We start from the raw sequence: 13,887 nt of genomic DNA on the forward strand, positions 1-13,887 counted from the left end.
TGACATAAAGGATTGATCTATATTTATTGAATAATTATTCCATAGTTCAACAAATATCTATTAAGTGCCTACTTTGTACAGGCACTAGGGATAGAGCATAAACAAAACAGATATGGTCACTGTCCTTGTAATGGCGATGTTTTAAAAGTAAATAAGCAAATACATACTTATAAGCTGCAGGGGAAGGAAGTGCTATAAAGAAGAAAGGATCCTATGAGAAACAACACTGATTTGGTTGGGTGATCAGAGAAAGCCTCTCCAAGCAGGTAACTTGTAAACCGAGCTCTGAGGGTTGGAAGGAAAATGGTAGGGATGAGGGTGGGGGCATCAAAGACTGAGGGAAGGAAGTCATTCTGAGCTGAAGGAACAGCAGGAATGAAAGTTCTTAGGCAGAAGGCTCACTGAGAACCCAAAAGGACTATGTGATCAGTGTGAAGTGAATAAAAGACAAGAGGTAAGTCCGGGAAATGAGGCTGAAATGATATCACCAAGGACCTTGAGGTTAAGAATTTGGACTTTATCCTGATTGGGGGTGAGGAGGAGGGATGGTCCAATTTACAAAAAAATAAAAACAAAGTTAAAAAGCTCTTCTGGTAGCTATGAGGATTGAGGAGAGGCTAGAGTGGAAGCAGGGAGACCAGTTAGGAAGCTGCCTCAGTTCTTTGGGTCAGATGATGTTGGGTACTGGCAGAGATATAGGCAAAAAGGTAGAATGATTTGAGAAATATTCATGAGGTTGAATCAAAAAAACATCACAACGGATTGGGTGTGAGAGGGATAATGGAATGCCAGTAATGACTCCCAGGTTTTTCACTTAAGGAAGTGGTAGGCCATGCCTAGAGATAGTAAAAGCTGAAGAACTGATCTGGGGCATTCCGGTTTTGGCATGCTAGGTTTGAGACGCTATATGATATCTGGGTAGAGATGTAAAGTAAGGAATAGAATAGAATCTGTCTGGTTTTGGAAGCATTGGCATATTAACAGCACTTAAAGCAATGAGAATGGATGAGGCCTCCTAGAGACAGAGAGTGGAGAGTGAAAGAGAACCCAAAGGAATAGAAAAAACCCAAGAGACTGTGGGACTCTTCCAAAGAAGAGAATGATTCCAGAAAGAAGAGATGGTGAAGTAAGATGAAGACTGGAATGCCCACCAGGTTTGCTTCTGGTGGCACAGTAGGGACAGCAACCAGGTTAGAGTTGTTGAATGATGAATGGAGATGAAGAAATTAACACAGTGGCATAGACAATTCATGACAGAAATGTGGCCACAAAGGAAGGCAGAAAAATAGCTGGACTACTTCAAAATAGGAGGTGACTAGAATCAGGTAACAACTATCTGTGCCCAGCTAGATGTATCATGGGCTTATGTAAAAACAATGAATGAATGAATGAATGAATGAATGAATGAATACATGCATGCAGTGGGGCCAGTCCAGAGCCCTCTCCAGGTTTGAGGAGGAACAGGGGGCTGAACTGCATGTGTCTTATGTTTGTAGAAGGGTGGGATTGAGTAGGAACAGGATAGGAAGGGCATCCCTGAGAGCATCCTCTCCTGATGTGGGCACTGGGACTCAGAGGTTCTCTCTCCAGAGAGACTTAACACCAGGACAACATAGCAGGAAGAGGACAGATTGAGGGTTGGAGGAAGGAACAGGAGGTAGGAGCCAAGCTGAAGCTTCTGTCTGATGAAGGGGAGGGCTGGGAAGAAGAGTAGGAGTGGTCTACTGGGCCCTGCTAAGGCAGCTGGATGTCAGGCTCCGCCTCTCTCCAAGCCCAAGGGGCTCTCCCAGCCTGTCACACAGGGGCGGGGACTGGGCTACATCCAGGACGGACAGCTCCTCCCTCCCTTCCCCTTCCTGCTTCAGTTCCCCACCCAGACTTGCCAGGCATGCAACTGCTGAGGCCATACCCCAGACTGAATTACTACGAATCCCTTCTTCTCTTGGGCTCCTACTCCCACCTCTCCCATCCCACCGTGTCCTACAGATCTGCCCCCAAAGTCCTCTAGGCAATGGTTTAAGTGGACTGTTTATCACAGCAGAAACTTGGAGGATCTTGAACTTAAACCTGAGATTCAACCCTCCTTCCTCAGGCTGCCACTGCCATCCCTGCATCCCTTATCCTACCCATCTTTTATGGCTCAGTTCTAAAGGCACTTCATTTCCCCAATCAGCATTCACTCAACACCTCTGTTAGGACTGGGAACACAAACATAAATAGTCACAGTGCAGCCTTCATGGATTCCAGTCTAACAAATAGATGACTGCAATGTAATATGGAAGGCTTTGTGGGGAAGCACAGGTTGCTCCAGGAGCACAGAGGTCACCTAACCTAGAGCTGGGGCAGGGGAGGGGGGTTACTAGAGGTTGGGGGTCAAAGGAGTTCTCCTAAGAAAGTGCCTTTCATGCTGAGAGCTCCAGGATGTGTAAGAGTTACAAAGCATGGTGCCTTCTGCATCAGGAGACTGAATCACACACTGTGACAGAGGTGGGCTAAGAAATGAGATGGAGTGATAGGCAGGAGCTAGATCATACAATGCTTTATTGGCCTTATTAAAGAGTTTAGACTTTACTCTTCCCTGCTTGGGAATTAAGTCATCATCCAAAGAGCAAAGGAAACCTTGGGGGGGGGGTGGGGGGGGGTTAGGCGGGCAAAGAGGGTTTAAGTAGAAAGTAATAGAGTCAAAAGAGTAGCTTTTTGACTGCTGTGTGAAAAACTGTTTAGAGAAGTTACCAGGGGAAAAGTGAGACTGCATGATATTCCACAGGAGAGGTGATGGTGGCCTTGACTAGGGAAGAAGCAAAGGGGAGGTGGAGAGAAGTAGATTTCACAGGGAGGAATCAACAGAAATTGATGACTGGTTGGTGTGATGTGAACAGTAGATGGAGAAGAAAGAACTGGAGATGATTCCTTGTTTTCTGGCTTGGAAACTCTAGGAGAGGAGCAGCTGGATGAGAGGATAAGTTCAGGGTTTTAATAAGACAGATCTGAGAAGCCTATTGGGCATTTTGAGTAGAGAGGTCCAGCTGGCAGTGGGAAAGTTAGGCTGGAGCCTAGGAAAGACAGCGGCCTGGAGATAGGGATTTGGGAGTTACTGGTGTAGACATGGTGCCCGAAGCCATGGTATTGGCTGACATCACCCAGACAGAGCATAAGGAGAGAAAGGAGAGACTGTGACTGTGCTCTGAGGAACTTCATCATTCAAGGGATATGTCCAGGAAACAAAGCTTGCAAAGGAATTGAAAAGGTTATTGCCAGAGAGGCAGGAGAAACAGGAAAGAGAGATATCATGAAGACCAAGGAAGAAGAAGCTTCATGGATAAGGGAACAATCTTCATTGTGAAACACTGCAGAGAATCCCCAGGATCTAAAGCCAAAAAGAAGCTGTCACTAACTTTAGGGAGTATGGTTTCCAGGGGCTGGAGGAAAGGAAGCCAGATCCAGAGGGTGAGGAGGAAGTTGATTTTGAGCAGATGAAGAAAGCCAGTGCTGACTCCACTAGATCCTTGGCATCTGCAAAGGATATGTCTCAAGGCTTTTCAGTTTCTCCAAATTCTCAAACAGCATCCAATTTCCCACATGACTTCCTCCTACAGACTTACGAGAGTCCCAGTATACATGCTTCACACAGCTGTGACTGGAGGTAGGTGACCACGGCATTGTTAAAAAACAATGCAAGAGGTCATCTAGGCTCACTTGCTTCCTAAAATGACTCGTTCCCGTCCACTAGCCCCTAAGGGTATTTGATCATTGGAGGCCTCAGAAAAGTGACAAATGACTACAGGTTACAGTTTTGGGGCTTCTCTGGGACAGATGAAGCCTTGGAAGGATAGAGTCCTGAAAGCAAAGGAATTCTTTCAATAAGATTGGCAGGGAAGGAAAGTGATGCAATTCACAGTGCCATTCCCCCATCACTGCCAGAATGAGCAGGTGGATGAACCATTTAATCAGCTGATTAACCTATCAAACAATCAAACTTCCCTGGGCATACCCTGGACCAGGCTCTTAAACTTGGAACTGGAGACACAGAGCTGAAACAGCTGCACTCCCGGTCTTTCACCAATTCTCAGACTAGCGTGGGAAAGAGACATGGAAATACAGTACTATAATGTGGTACGTGTCATGATACTGATATACTCTAACTATTATGGACAAAAAGAGGAGGAAGTATCTAACTCTGAAGGTGGTGGCGGAGAATAAAGAAGGCTTCCAGAGGAAGAGATATATGAGCTGACTCTTGAAGGAGTTTGACAGGTACATTGGGAAAACAGTGAGTAAAGGAACAGAAGCATGAAAAATTAAGAAACATGGACCAGTTGGGGCAAGAGAGCAAGACTGAGAGAGCAAGACTTGAAAGGGCAGAGGTTGTCCTAGATGTTTTCACAACCCACTCAAGGAGGGCTCTCCACCTCCCTCTCTAGCTGTGCCTTCACTGCCCATTCCTTAAATGTTTAGTTCCTAAGGTCTTTGATCCAGGACCTCTTCTCTTAGTTTCATACTCTGCCTGGGAAATCTCATCAACTCCCATGGCTTCAGTAACCATCCACTTGACTCTCAAAGCCTTATCTCCTGTGCAGAAAACTTACTTGCACACCAGACCCATATACCCAGCTATATCTTGAACATCTCTACGTGGATGATGCATAGAGATTAGTCTAAAACTGATTTTCCCCCTAACCTACTCTTCCTGCTGGCATTTCTTATCTCAACAAAAGGTACCATCACCCACCTGGCCACACCAGCCAGAACCCTGGGAATCTTCTCAATTCTTCCTGTTCTTTCACCTTTCAGATACCAGCTATGACTATATCCTATATTCTGCTTCTAAAATGTGTCAAAGTTAAAAGGTCAGGAGATTTAGGAGCCAATCCTGACTCTGATACTAATCTCACTAAGGCAAGGTAAGACACTGGGCAAGTTTCTACTCCAGCCCCTTACTTGTAAATTGGGATGGGGAGGGTCTTTTTGTTCTCCAAATCTGCAATCCCCTGGGTTCTCTTTCCAGCCAAAGGTCCCTACAGACTGTAATATGTGCCATGATTAAATCCCATCTTGTACCACCTTGAGGATTTGATTGCTTTCCACTGTAAGGCTAGGTGTGCAGCTGCTTCCACCACCCTTCCAGAATAAACATTTGCTAAGTTTAGGGCACCCATGACACTCCCTCTGGACACCCTCTCTCTAGCCATATGGTTTTGCTCTGTTTTTCTGAACACAGGCTGTACTATCACAACCATGGGCCTTTGCTCAAGCTCTTCTCTCAGCAAGAATGCCATTGTCCCCTAAGTGGCTGAGGCAGCACCTGGCACAGAGGGTGCTCAGTATATGTTGGTGACAGGAGAGCCATGTTTAAATCACTGCAGTTCCCTCTCACCAGACAGAGACTCAAAAGCACAGGCAATAACAAGACAAGTGAACAAAGTTCCAAGGAAAAAGACCTCTACTTAACATACAAAAGCCTCCCCACAGCATAAGGTAGTAAGTGCTCTGTCACTGGTGGCATGTAAGCCAAGAGAGGCAGGGCACCTGTCAGGCCTGCAGCTCTGATTCCAATTCTGCAGCAAACCAGAGCCCTACTTAGGGGATGAATGGGCACTGGTGAGCTGGACACACAAACAGGGGGAGAGACCTGTGAAAAAGACCTCTGCACCGACTCCAACCTTCCAGATTTCATCTTCCTACTGGGGCTAGTCCTGGGCGTATGCTATCCACATCAGAGACCCCCACACCAGGAACAAGACCAGGACCTGCCTTCAGTCAGACCGACCTCTCTGGGGTGCAGCCTGCCCCTCCAACCTGCAACCATCTGTCCCTGCAGGTTTGCAGCCCAGGATCTGAAGCCAAGTCCAGAAGGGAGGAGGCTGGAACCAGGGAGGGGCCTGGGGTCCTCCAGGCAGGGCCCAGGCTGAAGGGGAACCAGAGGGGTCTTTTCCTACAACAAGCAGCCTCCGGATCAGGCTTCCTGTCAAGGGAGCAGCTCTAGAGGAGGAAAGAGTGTCCTCCACCCTTGCTGGTGGGCTTCTGGGTGGCTGAGGAGGATGGTGGGGGAAGCTAGGGGTGGAAGTGTCTGCACCCAGGGAGAAAGGAACCCTTCAGACAAGCTGGGCCACAAGATTCCAGAGTTCCATTCAGCAACCCCACCCGCCAAACCACCACCACCCTCGGCCGCAGCGTTAGACACCCTCCGCCAACATACACAAGCTCCCAAACCCCGCGTTCCTCCAAGGAACCATCACCCATCCACCCGCGCCTCCCCCCTCAAACATGGACCTCACGTGAGCAGCCACAGCCCGAAGAATCCCCCCACTGCTCTCACAGACACGGACACGCCTCACGTGGACAGAGACAGGCACAGCTTTTGAAAAGCATCTGTGCCCCCACCCACAGACACTCGGACAGACACACCGCGGCTCGGACCTGGACGCGGACCCGAGCAAACAGGGACACAAACGCACCCCTGGGGGCCGCCCGTCGCACTCACCGCGGCGGAGCAGGATGGGAGGGCCAAGGCCCAGACTGCGGCCACTCGGAGCGGCCCGCGGCGCTGCCCCCGCTGCCAGCGCCCGTCCGCCCGGCCCTGCCCGCGGCGCCGCCCCACGTCCCGCGCCTCCGCCTGTCCCCGCGCCGGCGCCGCCGCCGGACCCGCCGCACAGGCCGGAGGGAGGGGCCGGGGCGGGGCTGCAGACCCGCCGGGGGAGGGGGCGGCTCGGGTGCTGAAGACCCACCCACGGCCCGCCCGCCGCTGCGGAGGCCCCGCCCCCTTTTACCCCACCCTCCGGGCTCCCCCAACCCCCTCGAGGCTCCTACGGGAGCTGCCTCAGCCGGCGGGTTGGGGAACGCGTGAGCCGGATCCCGGATCCACGATCTCTGCCAGCTGCCTCTGGCTCCCGACCGCTCCGGGGCAGGTCTCAGGAACTGGGCTGAGGCTCCGTCAAGGAAACGCAGCTGGGCAGCAGAGATTTCGGACTCTGGGAGCCGGTCCGGGCCCTCCAGGAGGTGCACTTCCCAGCTTTCTCCGGGGGCTCCTTGGGAATATGCTAGTGTGCTCTCTGCTGCGGCAGGGGGATACGGGATAGTCCGTACCTCGGCATGGATCTCTGGGCGACGGAAGGGCCTCCAGGTGGAAGCACAGCACCCAAAGCGCTAGGAGAAGGGGCGGACGGGGTGGTGAAAGGTGGGGGACTTGATTTGGCTGTAGGTGAGGAGACCCCTCGCGAGGAGATCATGGTTCAGACCATCCAGCGACTCCCTTCCACACTCCAAAAAACCAGAGCAATTCAGAATCATCACATTGTGGAAAAGCAGCCCCGGTGGTAAATAATAAAAATTATAATAACAGTTAACAGGGACTGAGTGCTTATTATGTGCCAGACACATAACGAATCACTTTACATATATTATCTCCTTAATACTCATAATCTTAATAGGTATCTTCTTTTATTAGATGTGTTTTACAGCGGAAGAAACTGAGGGCCCTTGGCTCCCCAGACGTTAACCCTGATCAGCTAACTCACTTAAAAAGTGGTGTAGCTATGGTTTGAGCTCTGCTTTAGATCTTGCTCCCAATCACCTGGAGATTCAGTACATTTCATGTTGGAAGTCCCCAGTGGCCCATAAAGTGGGGGGTTGTATGTGGACCACCCAACCTAATAATCAAGCTCCAGTCAGATGACTGCAGGCTGACCAAAACCCAGAAAGGCTGCCTGGAAGCTGCAGAGTCAGTGACAAAGAGCAAAATCAGGCTGCATAGATCTCAGTGCTATGACAATCTGCTGACTGGGTTGTCCCCTTCTTCCAGCTCTTGAGAGAGGTAGGGGAGAATGTTGAAAAATTCTGGAGCTCTCCTTGGCCAAGAAGCACAGAAGTGATGGTACCAAGGCCCTGACTGAATCAAAGTGCTGTTGGGGGTACTTTCTTGCCCCACACAAAGTTGATAAGGGCTCAACACCTGGGTGCACCCTCAACCTCTCATCCACCCGATGAGGTCTGGCACCCAGCACAGGTGCTCCAATGTTTGTGAATGAGCCTCAGCATTCATGCTTGCTTTGGGATTTTGGGCCAGGGCCACTAGACTCTCCAATGTAAGGGAGCCAGGGTCTGTCTAACACTATTTCAAGCCTCATGAGGACTACTTTCCTCAACCTTAGATTTCTCCCATCCCATCAAACTTGCGCTTGAAAAAGCATCACAGCTACCTTTCTCCTCTAAAGGCAAAAGTCCTTAATGAGCCTGAACAGGCCCAGTGTGACTCCTTGCTGCCTCACTTCCCTAGCCCTCCTCTAGCCACTCCCCTTCCACTTTTCATTCCAAAGTGAATTGCACCCTGGTCCTATCGGGGCTTACACATACGCTGGCCTCTCTGCCTAGGTTGCTCTTCTCCCTATTGCTTGCCTGGCTGTGCCTACTTGCTGTTCAGTTCTTAGTTTTCAAGTTGACATCCCATCTTCGCTGCAGCCTGGGTTAGACACCCCTCCTCTGCACTCCCATAGCTCCCTGAACTTCTGTATCCTAGTACTCATTACTGTATTGTAGTTGCCTGGTTACTTGTCTCTATCCCCCACTAGGCCATGAGCGCTGTGGGCAGGGACTGTGTTTTATTCACTGATGTTTCCCCAGGGTCTAGTGCAGTGCCTGGCAAATAAAAGCACTCAGTAAATATTTGCTGTATGAATGAATGGATGATGAAGGTCAGCGGGCCCAACCCCCTCTAGGCCCCATGCTCTGAAGACCATAGCTATCTCGGTGCTGGCCTAAAGAGCCAATAAAGCTTCAGCTCCAGCTGGGGCTGGGGGAAGAGTAGGATCTCAGACTGTTCCTGAAACCTGTGACTTCAGCTATCTGGCCTCTGCTCTTCTGACTTGATAGGATTTTAGTGTATCATTAGACTGAGTATTTCTCCACCCAGCCCACCCTCCTAGAGTCCCCCCCACAAATTGACCTCACTGGGCCTGCTTTTATGAAAGGTTTATTCCTAGTGCTAGTTCCCAATCTTCCAGGGCTCTAAGCACAATTAAACTGGGTGGGTTGGTGAGGGGAAGCCCATTCAGATGCAGGGCCAGAAATGGGGCTCCCCATTATCCCCACCCCTTTGGTCCCAATCCCCTTCTCTGCATTGGGGACGCATAGAGGAGGGACAAAGGGTATTGGAGGCAACATCATTGGCTCAGGGGAGCCCAAGAAGAGCTGCCATTGGCTGACAGGGCCTTTTGAGACTCTGCCATTGGTCAGGGGGCACACCCCAGGAGCTGGGGATAGGCCTGAGGAGTAATGCCATTGGCCAGGGAGTGGTTTTGTCATAGCCTTTGGCTGTGGAGTGGAAGGAAAAGATCTGGGAATGAAGCCCAGTGGCCAGGAAGATAAAGGACAGGGCAGCAGCTGCTGGGCCTGCAGGCCCCCTCCCTACCACAGCAGTGTGGGCAAAACTGGTATGAGGCCCCAGCAAGGGAAAGGGAACCCAAGCCAGAGGGCAGGTGGCAAGGGATGTCCCATGTCCAATCTCTCCCACCCTGGGACTGCCTCTCCCAATGTCCTTCTTGATAGCCAGGTTTGGCTAGGAGCAGCTCACTGCTCCTCTAGCCAGGAGGGCTTCTCGGCTCCTGGAGGCCGCAGCTTGATGTTGAACTGCTGCAGGGTCTGCTCCAGTTGTTTCTGGTTCCCAGCAAAGTAGGCTGACACGGCATTGTGGAAGAGCAGCAGCTGCTTGTGCATCACCTTGATCTGGGGGTCCAGCAGGGTCAGCTGAGACTGGACTCAGATGCCCTTCTTGAGCCTGAGCCCAGACCAGGGGTACATGGATTCTGCTCTGATGGTGCTTTCAGGGTGGGGGTTGACCTCCACTAATGGAGTCAAAGGATAAGGGCAATCTGATGGGAGAAACCTGACTTGATTTGCTGGATCTGGCATTCTGGTACCCCAGCCCAGGGTGGGGTGATTTTTCCCAGTTATGTTCCTGGGATCAGCAACCAAATCCTCCAATAGAAAAGGGCCAGGGATTGGAGGGTAGGTGACTGGAAAGGTCCAGGAGTTGAAGGGGCTGGAGGAAAGATCCCACTTCTTAGCCAGGCTGCATTTCCCCATCCAGTGATGGGGAGGGTCTTAGGGGTAGAAGGTCAGTGTTATAGATGGGAAAGTGGACTGGGGTCAAAGGGGTGGGGTTGGCACCTTGTTTTCTTCCAGGAACTTGAGCTTGATGGCCACATCTCCCCGCAGCTTCTCATATTTGTCCCGATGGGCCTGGAAAGTGGCCTGGGCACTCTCGAGTCGACCACGCGTCCCTGCATCCCGGGGGCCTAGGCTCAGCTCCTCTAAGTCTGTTCGGTAGGCATCATATTCCAGCCTGGGGAAGGGTAATACAGGCTGGTCTCCACCCCTGTGTCCACATATACTTTCCTTTCCTTCCTCAATTCTTACGACCCCAAAGCTCAAACTTCCACCCATGCCAGCCAACTCCCAAAACCCTGGGCCCTGCTGGTGCCCACACCTGGCAGCCTCATACTGTTTGACAGTCATAAGCGTGTCTTCCATAGTCTTGGTGACCAATGTATTGATGCTAGAGACAAAGAAGTTCACAGCCCCTAGCAGCGTCTCTCCATTCTTGCACAGCAGCTTCTGTGTCTCTGCATTGTAGCCAAATTCCTCCTGAAGGCAGAAGGGGAGGACAGGCCTTGAGTAACAGTTCCTACCTGAATCAAGCTGTAGGGCCCTCATTCCCCTCCTCCCCAGGAAGGAAACAGTCATTGAAACTGGAACAACCAAGGACTGCCTCCAGCAAGGCTCTCTTAGCCAGAAAGTTAGTGGGACCACCCAGAAATGCTAGGGTAGGAATGTGGGAGTGGGGTTCTCAGATAAGTTCACAGGACTGGAATAGGGAAAGCTAGTGCAGCAGGCAAGGGAGGGGCTCTGATTAGGCCGAGCACTGATGCAGAGAAGGGTTACTTGTGAGGCATCTAGTGTGCCATCTCCCCCACCCCTCCAACTTCTGAACCTCTGTACAAACCCTTAGGCTGCCTCCACAGGTGAGTGCTGCTGGGGGTAGGGCTGAGCCCACCCTGGAGGGGTTCTCCCTCTGGGCTGCAGGAGGGAGGGAGGGAGGGAGGCTGAGGGCTGACTGCCTGGGAGGGCCCGGGCCCAGTCTCCCCACCCTCTTTGGCCTGACCAAGGCACCTGAAGCTCTGGGGACTTCTGGCTGAGGTCAGCAAAGGCGTCACCTAGTGCATGCTGGGTCTGCAGCAGGCTGTAGAGGTGGGCTGTCAGTGCCCGGCCCAGCTGCAGGACACTCTCATACTTGCGCTTCGTCTCACGCAGCAACTCAATCTGCAGCTCTAGCTCCAGGTCCACAGTCCGGGAGCCTCGGCCGAATCTTTCTGACAACAGCTGCTTTGTGCACTGATTGGGAAGTGGGAGAATAAGTCAGAGCCCTAGCACCCTGCCCCCCGCCGCCCCTCCAAACAGGTATCTACCCTAGCATCCCCAGGCTCCTAGTCTCAGCCGTAGATGGGATAGTGGAATTCAGAAGATGGGGAAAAGGTACCCAGGGGGAGTCTGGGGGAAGGGAAAGGTACTTAAATCCCACCTTGTATGTATTGATGCCCCATTTCTTGACGATGTCAAACTTCTCTCCGGCGATGCCCCGAGCCACCTCATCTCCGGGGCCAGCAGGAGTGGTACTGTGAGATGGATGGCGGCCAGACCCTAAAGGACCAAGTTCTCTGACACCAGCCTCTCTCAGACATAATCAGATGTCTCTGTGGCTCCACCCATACCTCCCACCCAGCATATGAAAATTGCTTCCCTGAAGTAGCAGAAACTAGGGACAATGAGATTCTACTACTCACTAGGAAGAACTCATACCTTGTGCCCTAAGACCCATATCCCAATATACATCTGGCCTCCTTTTGAGGTGGTGATGGGGGCTGGAGTGGGGGAGGGAGTTGCTGGTGTACGGGGACAGAGGAAACAGAAAAAAATACACTGAATATGGGGTGGCAGGTCAAGGATGGTGGATCCTGATAGCAAGAAACCTCACTAACATTCCCATGTGGAATCTTAGTGTGAGAATCAGGGCTGTTTGCTCCTCTAAGCTTTAGAGTCTAAAGTAAAACTCTACGAAGCTTCAGAGTTCCAAATCAGGCTCAAGCTCTAGGGCAGGGAGAACTTCTGTGAAACAGAGTTCTTAACATGATTTGGGTGGTGGCAGCAGAGAAAGAACAAATGGACACATCTCAGGGGCTAAATGGCAAGTGGGAGCAACTGGACAACCCTGGGCTGAGGAGAGTCCATAAGGTTCATACTAGCAGAAGTTCCCAAGATCTCCAGTATAATTCAAGCTTTCTTTGACACATCCTATACTCCCCAGAACCATTCCTCTCCCTCTCTCCACTCAAGCTTCCTGTCCTGTTCTGATCATTCATACCTGTGGGGATGAGTCCATCACCAGAGCCCCCATAGCCACCAGACACAATGCTGGTTTCATTGAGGTTGGGTCCTGACACCATCACCTGCTGGAGGTCCTATAGGCCAGAGAAGAGGGGGGCTTCAGGAACATAGGGGCAGCTGAAGCATTTGGGGGGTGAGAACAAGCTTGAAGCATCACAGAGAGAGCACACAAGGGAAGTCTGCATAGAATCAGAACGAAGATTTGTAAAAAGATTGGAGGGAGTTAGGTAAGTTAGGGGAAGTCTACTAGAATGGGGTGAAAGGCCAGGGCTTATGATTTGGGATTCCTAAATTGAAACAATATGGAGAAGAATCAAACAGAAGCACCTGCTCCAGCCCATCATCCTCAGGAAGCTGCCCCGCTTCACCGTTCCCATGGATGGGGATCTCCATTGTGGCTGCCTTCCCTAGGATCCCGTCCGTCATGGCTAGGGAAGGGATTGGAGTCAAAGTCTCCACCCCAGCGCCCTGCAAAGCCCAACACAGACAATTCTGGAAACTGGCCAGTACTCCAGAAAGAAAGGTTTCCCCACCATTTCAGAAGTTTTGGAGGCTGTCCTAGGACTTGAGTATTCTGGGGTTTGGCCACGACTCCTTTCTTCTCACAGATATGTATTTCTCCTCTCCAAGGTGCATTATTTTTACACATGCACACCCGGGCCCCAGGTGTCTTCTTGTGAACCCTCAATCCCACCAGGGCCCCGGTGATCATTCATGCATTCAGTCATTTGACAGATATTTAATGAGTGCCTACTATGTCTCATGCATTATTTGAGGTCACAGCAGTGACCAAGAGAGATAAAGTCTGTGCTGTCTTGAAGCTTATCCCCATGCAGCTGTTTCCCCCCATCCGATTAACCCCTTTCCAAGGCTCAGGAGCCTACTCCTCCCATTCAGGTATGTTCTCCATTGCTGCTTGGCCTTTCACACTCCTGTAGTGTTTCTTCCCCTTTTCTTCAGGGGTCTCCCTCTCCTCCATCTCATGCACCTCCTCTTCTTCGCCACCCCCCCCCCCCCCGGCCTTAGTTGAATCAGTTGGTGTATATTCCCGGCCTCTGAGTAAAGCCTCTTTTTCCCAAGACATAGGTGATCCCTTCCAAAGTCAGTTATGTCCCCCAGGTGTGTGAGTCCCCGCCCCCCCCCCACCCCTCACACCTGGGCATCAGGTGTGTCCTCATCCTTCCCCAGAGCTCAGTGGCATCTTTCCCTCAGGGCAGGTTCGTGCGTTCAACTTCCCCTCGCCCAAGTCTGTCCTCCTCACCTCGGGCCGGGCCGCTCTTCCCCTCAGGGCGCCAGGCCCGGGCCGCGCGGGGACCTCGGGCTCCAGTTCCCGTCGCGATCCTAGCAGCAGGTCAGGGATTCGGCGGAAGTGACGTCCCCTCCCGGGCAGAAGAAGCCGGCCACGTCGCAGATTATAAGGGCGGAGATGACGTTAAAGCCCGGGGCAGGGCG

General features: G+C 51.6%; 1 protein-coding gene across 3 annotated transcripts in view; it reads right to left on the minus strand.

The window, feature by feature from the left end:
* Window positions 1–13,861, minus strand: part of ARFIP2 (ADP ribosylation factor interacting protein 2) — a 15,259-nt gene extending 1,398 nt beyond the window's left edge. The window contains exons 1-8 of one of the 3 annotated variants that reach the window (XM_043580519.1): window positions 13,697–13,861; window positions 12,763–12,903; window positions 12,413–12,509; window positions 11,573–11,691; window positions 11,164–11,385; window positions 10,481–10,638; window positions 10,162–10,336; window positions 8,950–9,717 (exon numbers count right to left, since the gene is read on the minus strand). In XM_043580519.1, coding sequence (XP_043436454.1) covers window positions 9,562–9,717; window positions 10,162–10,336; window positions 10,481–10,638; window positions 11,164–11,385; window positions 11,573–11,691; window positions 12,413–12,509; window positions 12,763–12,861 — 1,026 coding nt within the window. In that variant the 5' untranslated portion in view covers window positions 12,862–12,903; window positions 13,697–13,861 and the 3' untranslated portion in view covers window positions 8,950–9,561. Of the gene's footprint in view, window positions 1–8,949; window positions 9,718–10,161; window positions 10,337–10,480; window positions 10,639–11,163; window positions 11,386–11,572; window positions 11,692–12,412; window positions 12,510–12,762; window positions 12,904–13,590 lie in introns of those variants that run through there. The other 2 variants (XM_043580520.1, XM_043580521.1) reach the window with 2 other exon arrangements.
* Window positions 13,862–13,887: the final 26 nt, after the last annotated feature.

Source organism: Prionailurus bengalensis, chromosome D1 (genome assembly GCF_016509475.1).
Source record: "Prionailurus bengalensis isolate Pbe53 chromosome D1, Fcat_Pben_1.1_paternal_pri, whole genome shotgun sequence".
Classification (NCBI taxonomy): domain Eukaryota; kingdom Metazoa; phylum Chordata; class Mammalia; order Carnivora; family Felidae; genus Prionailurus; species Prionailurus bengalensis.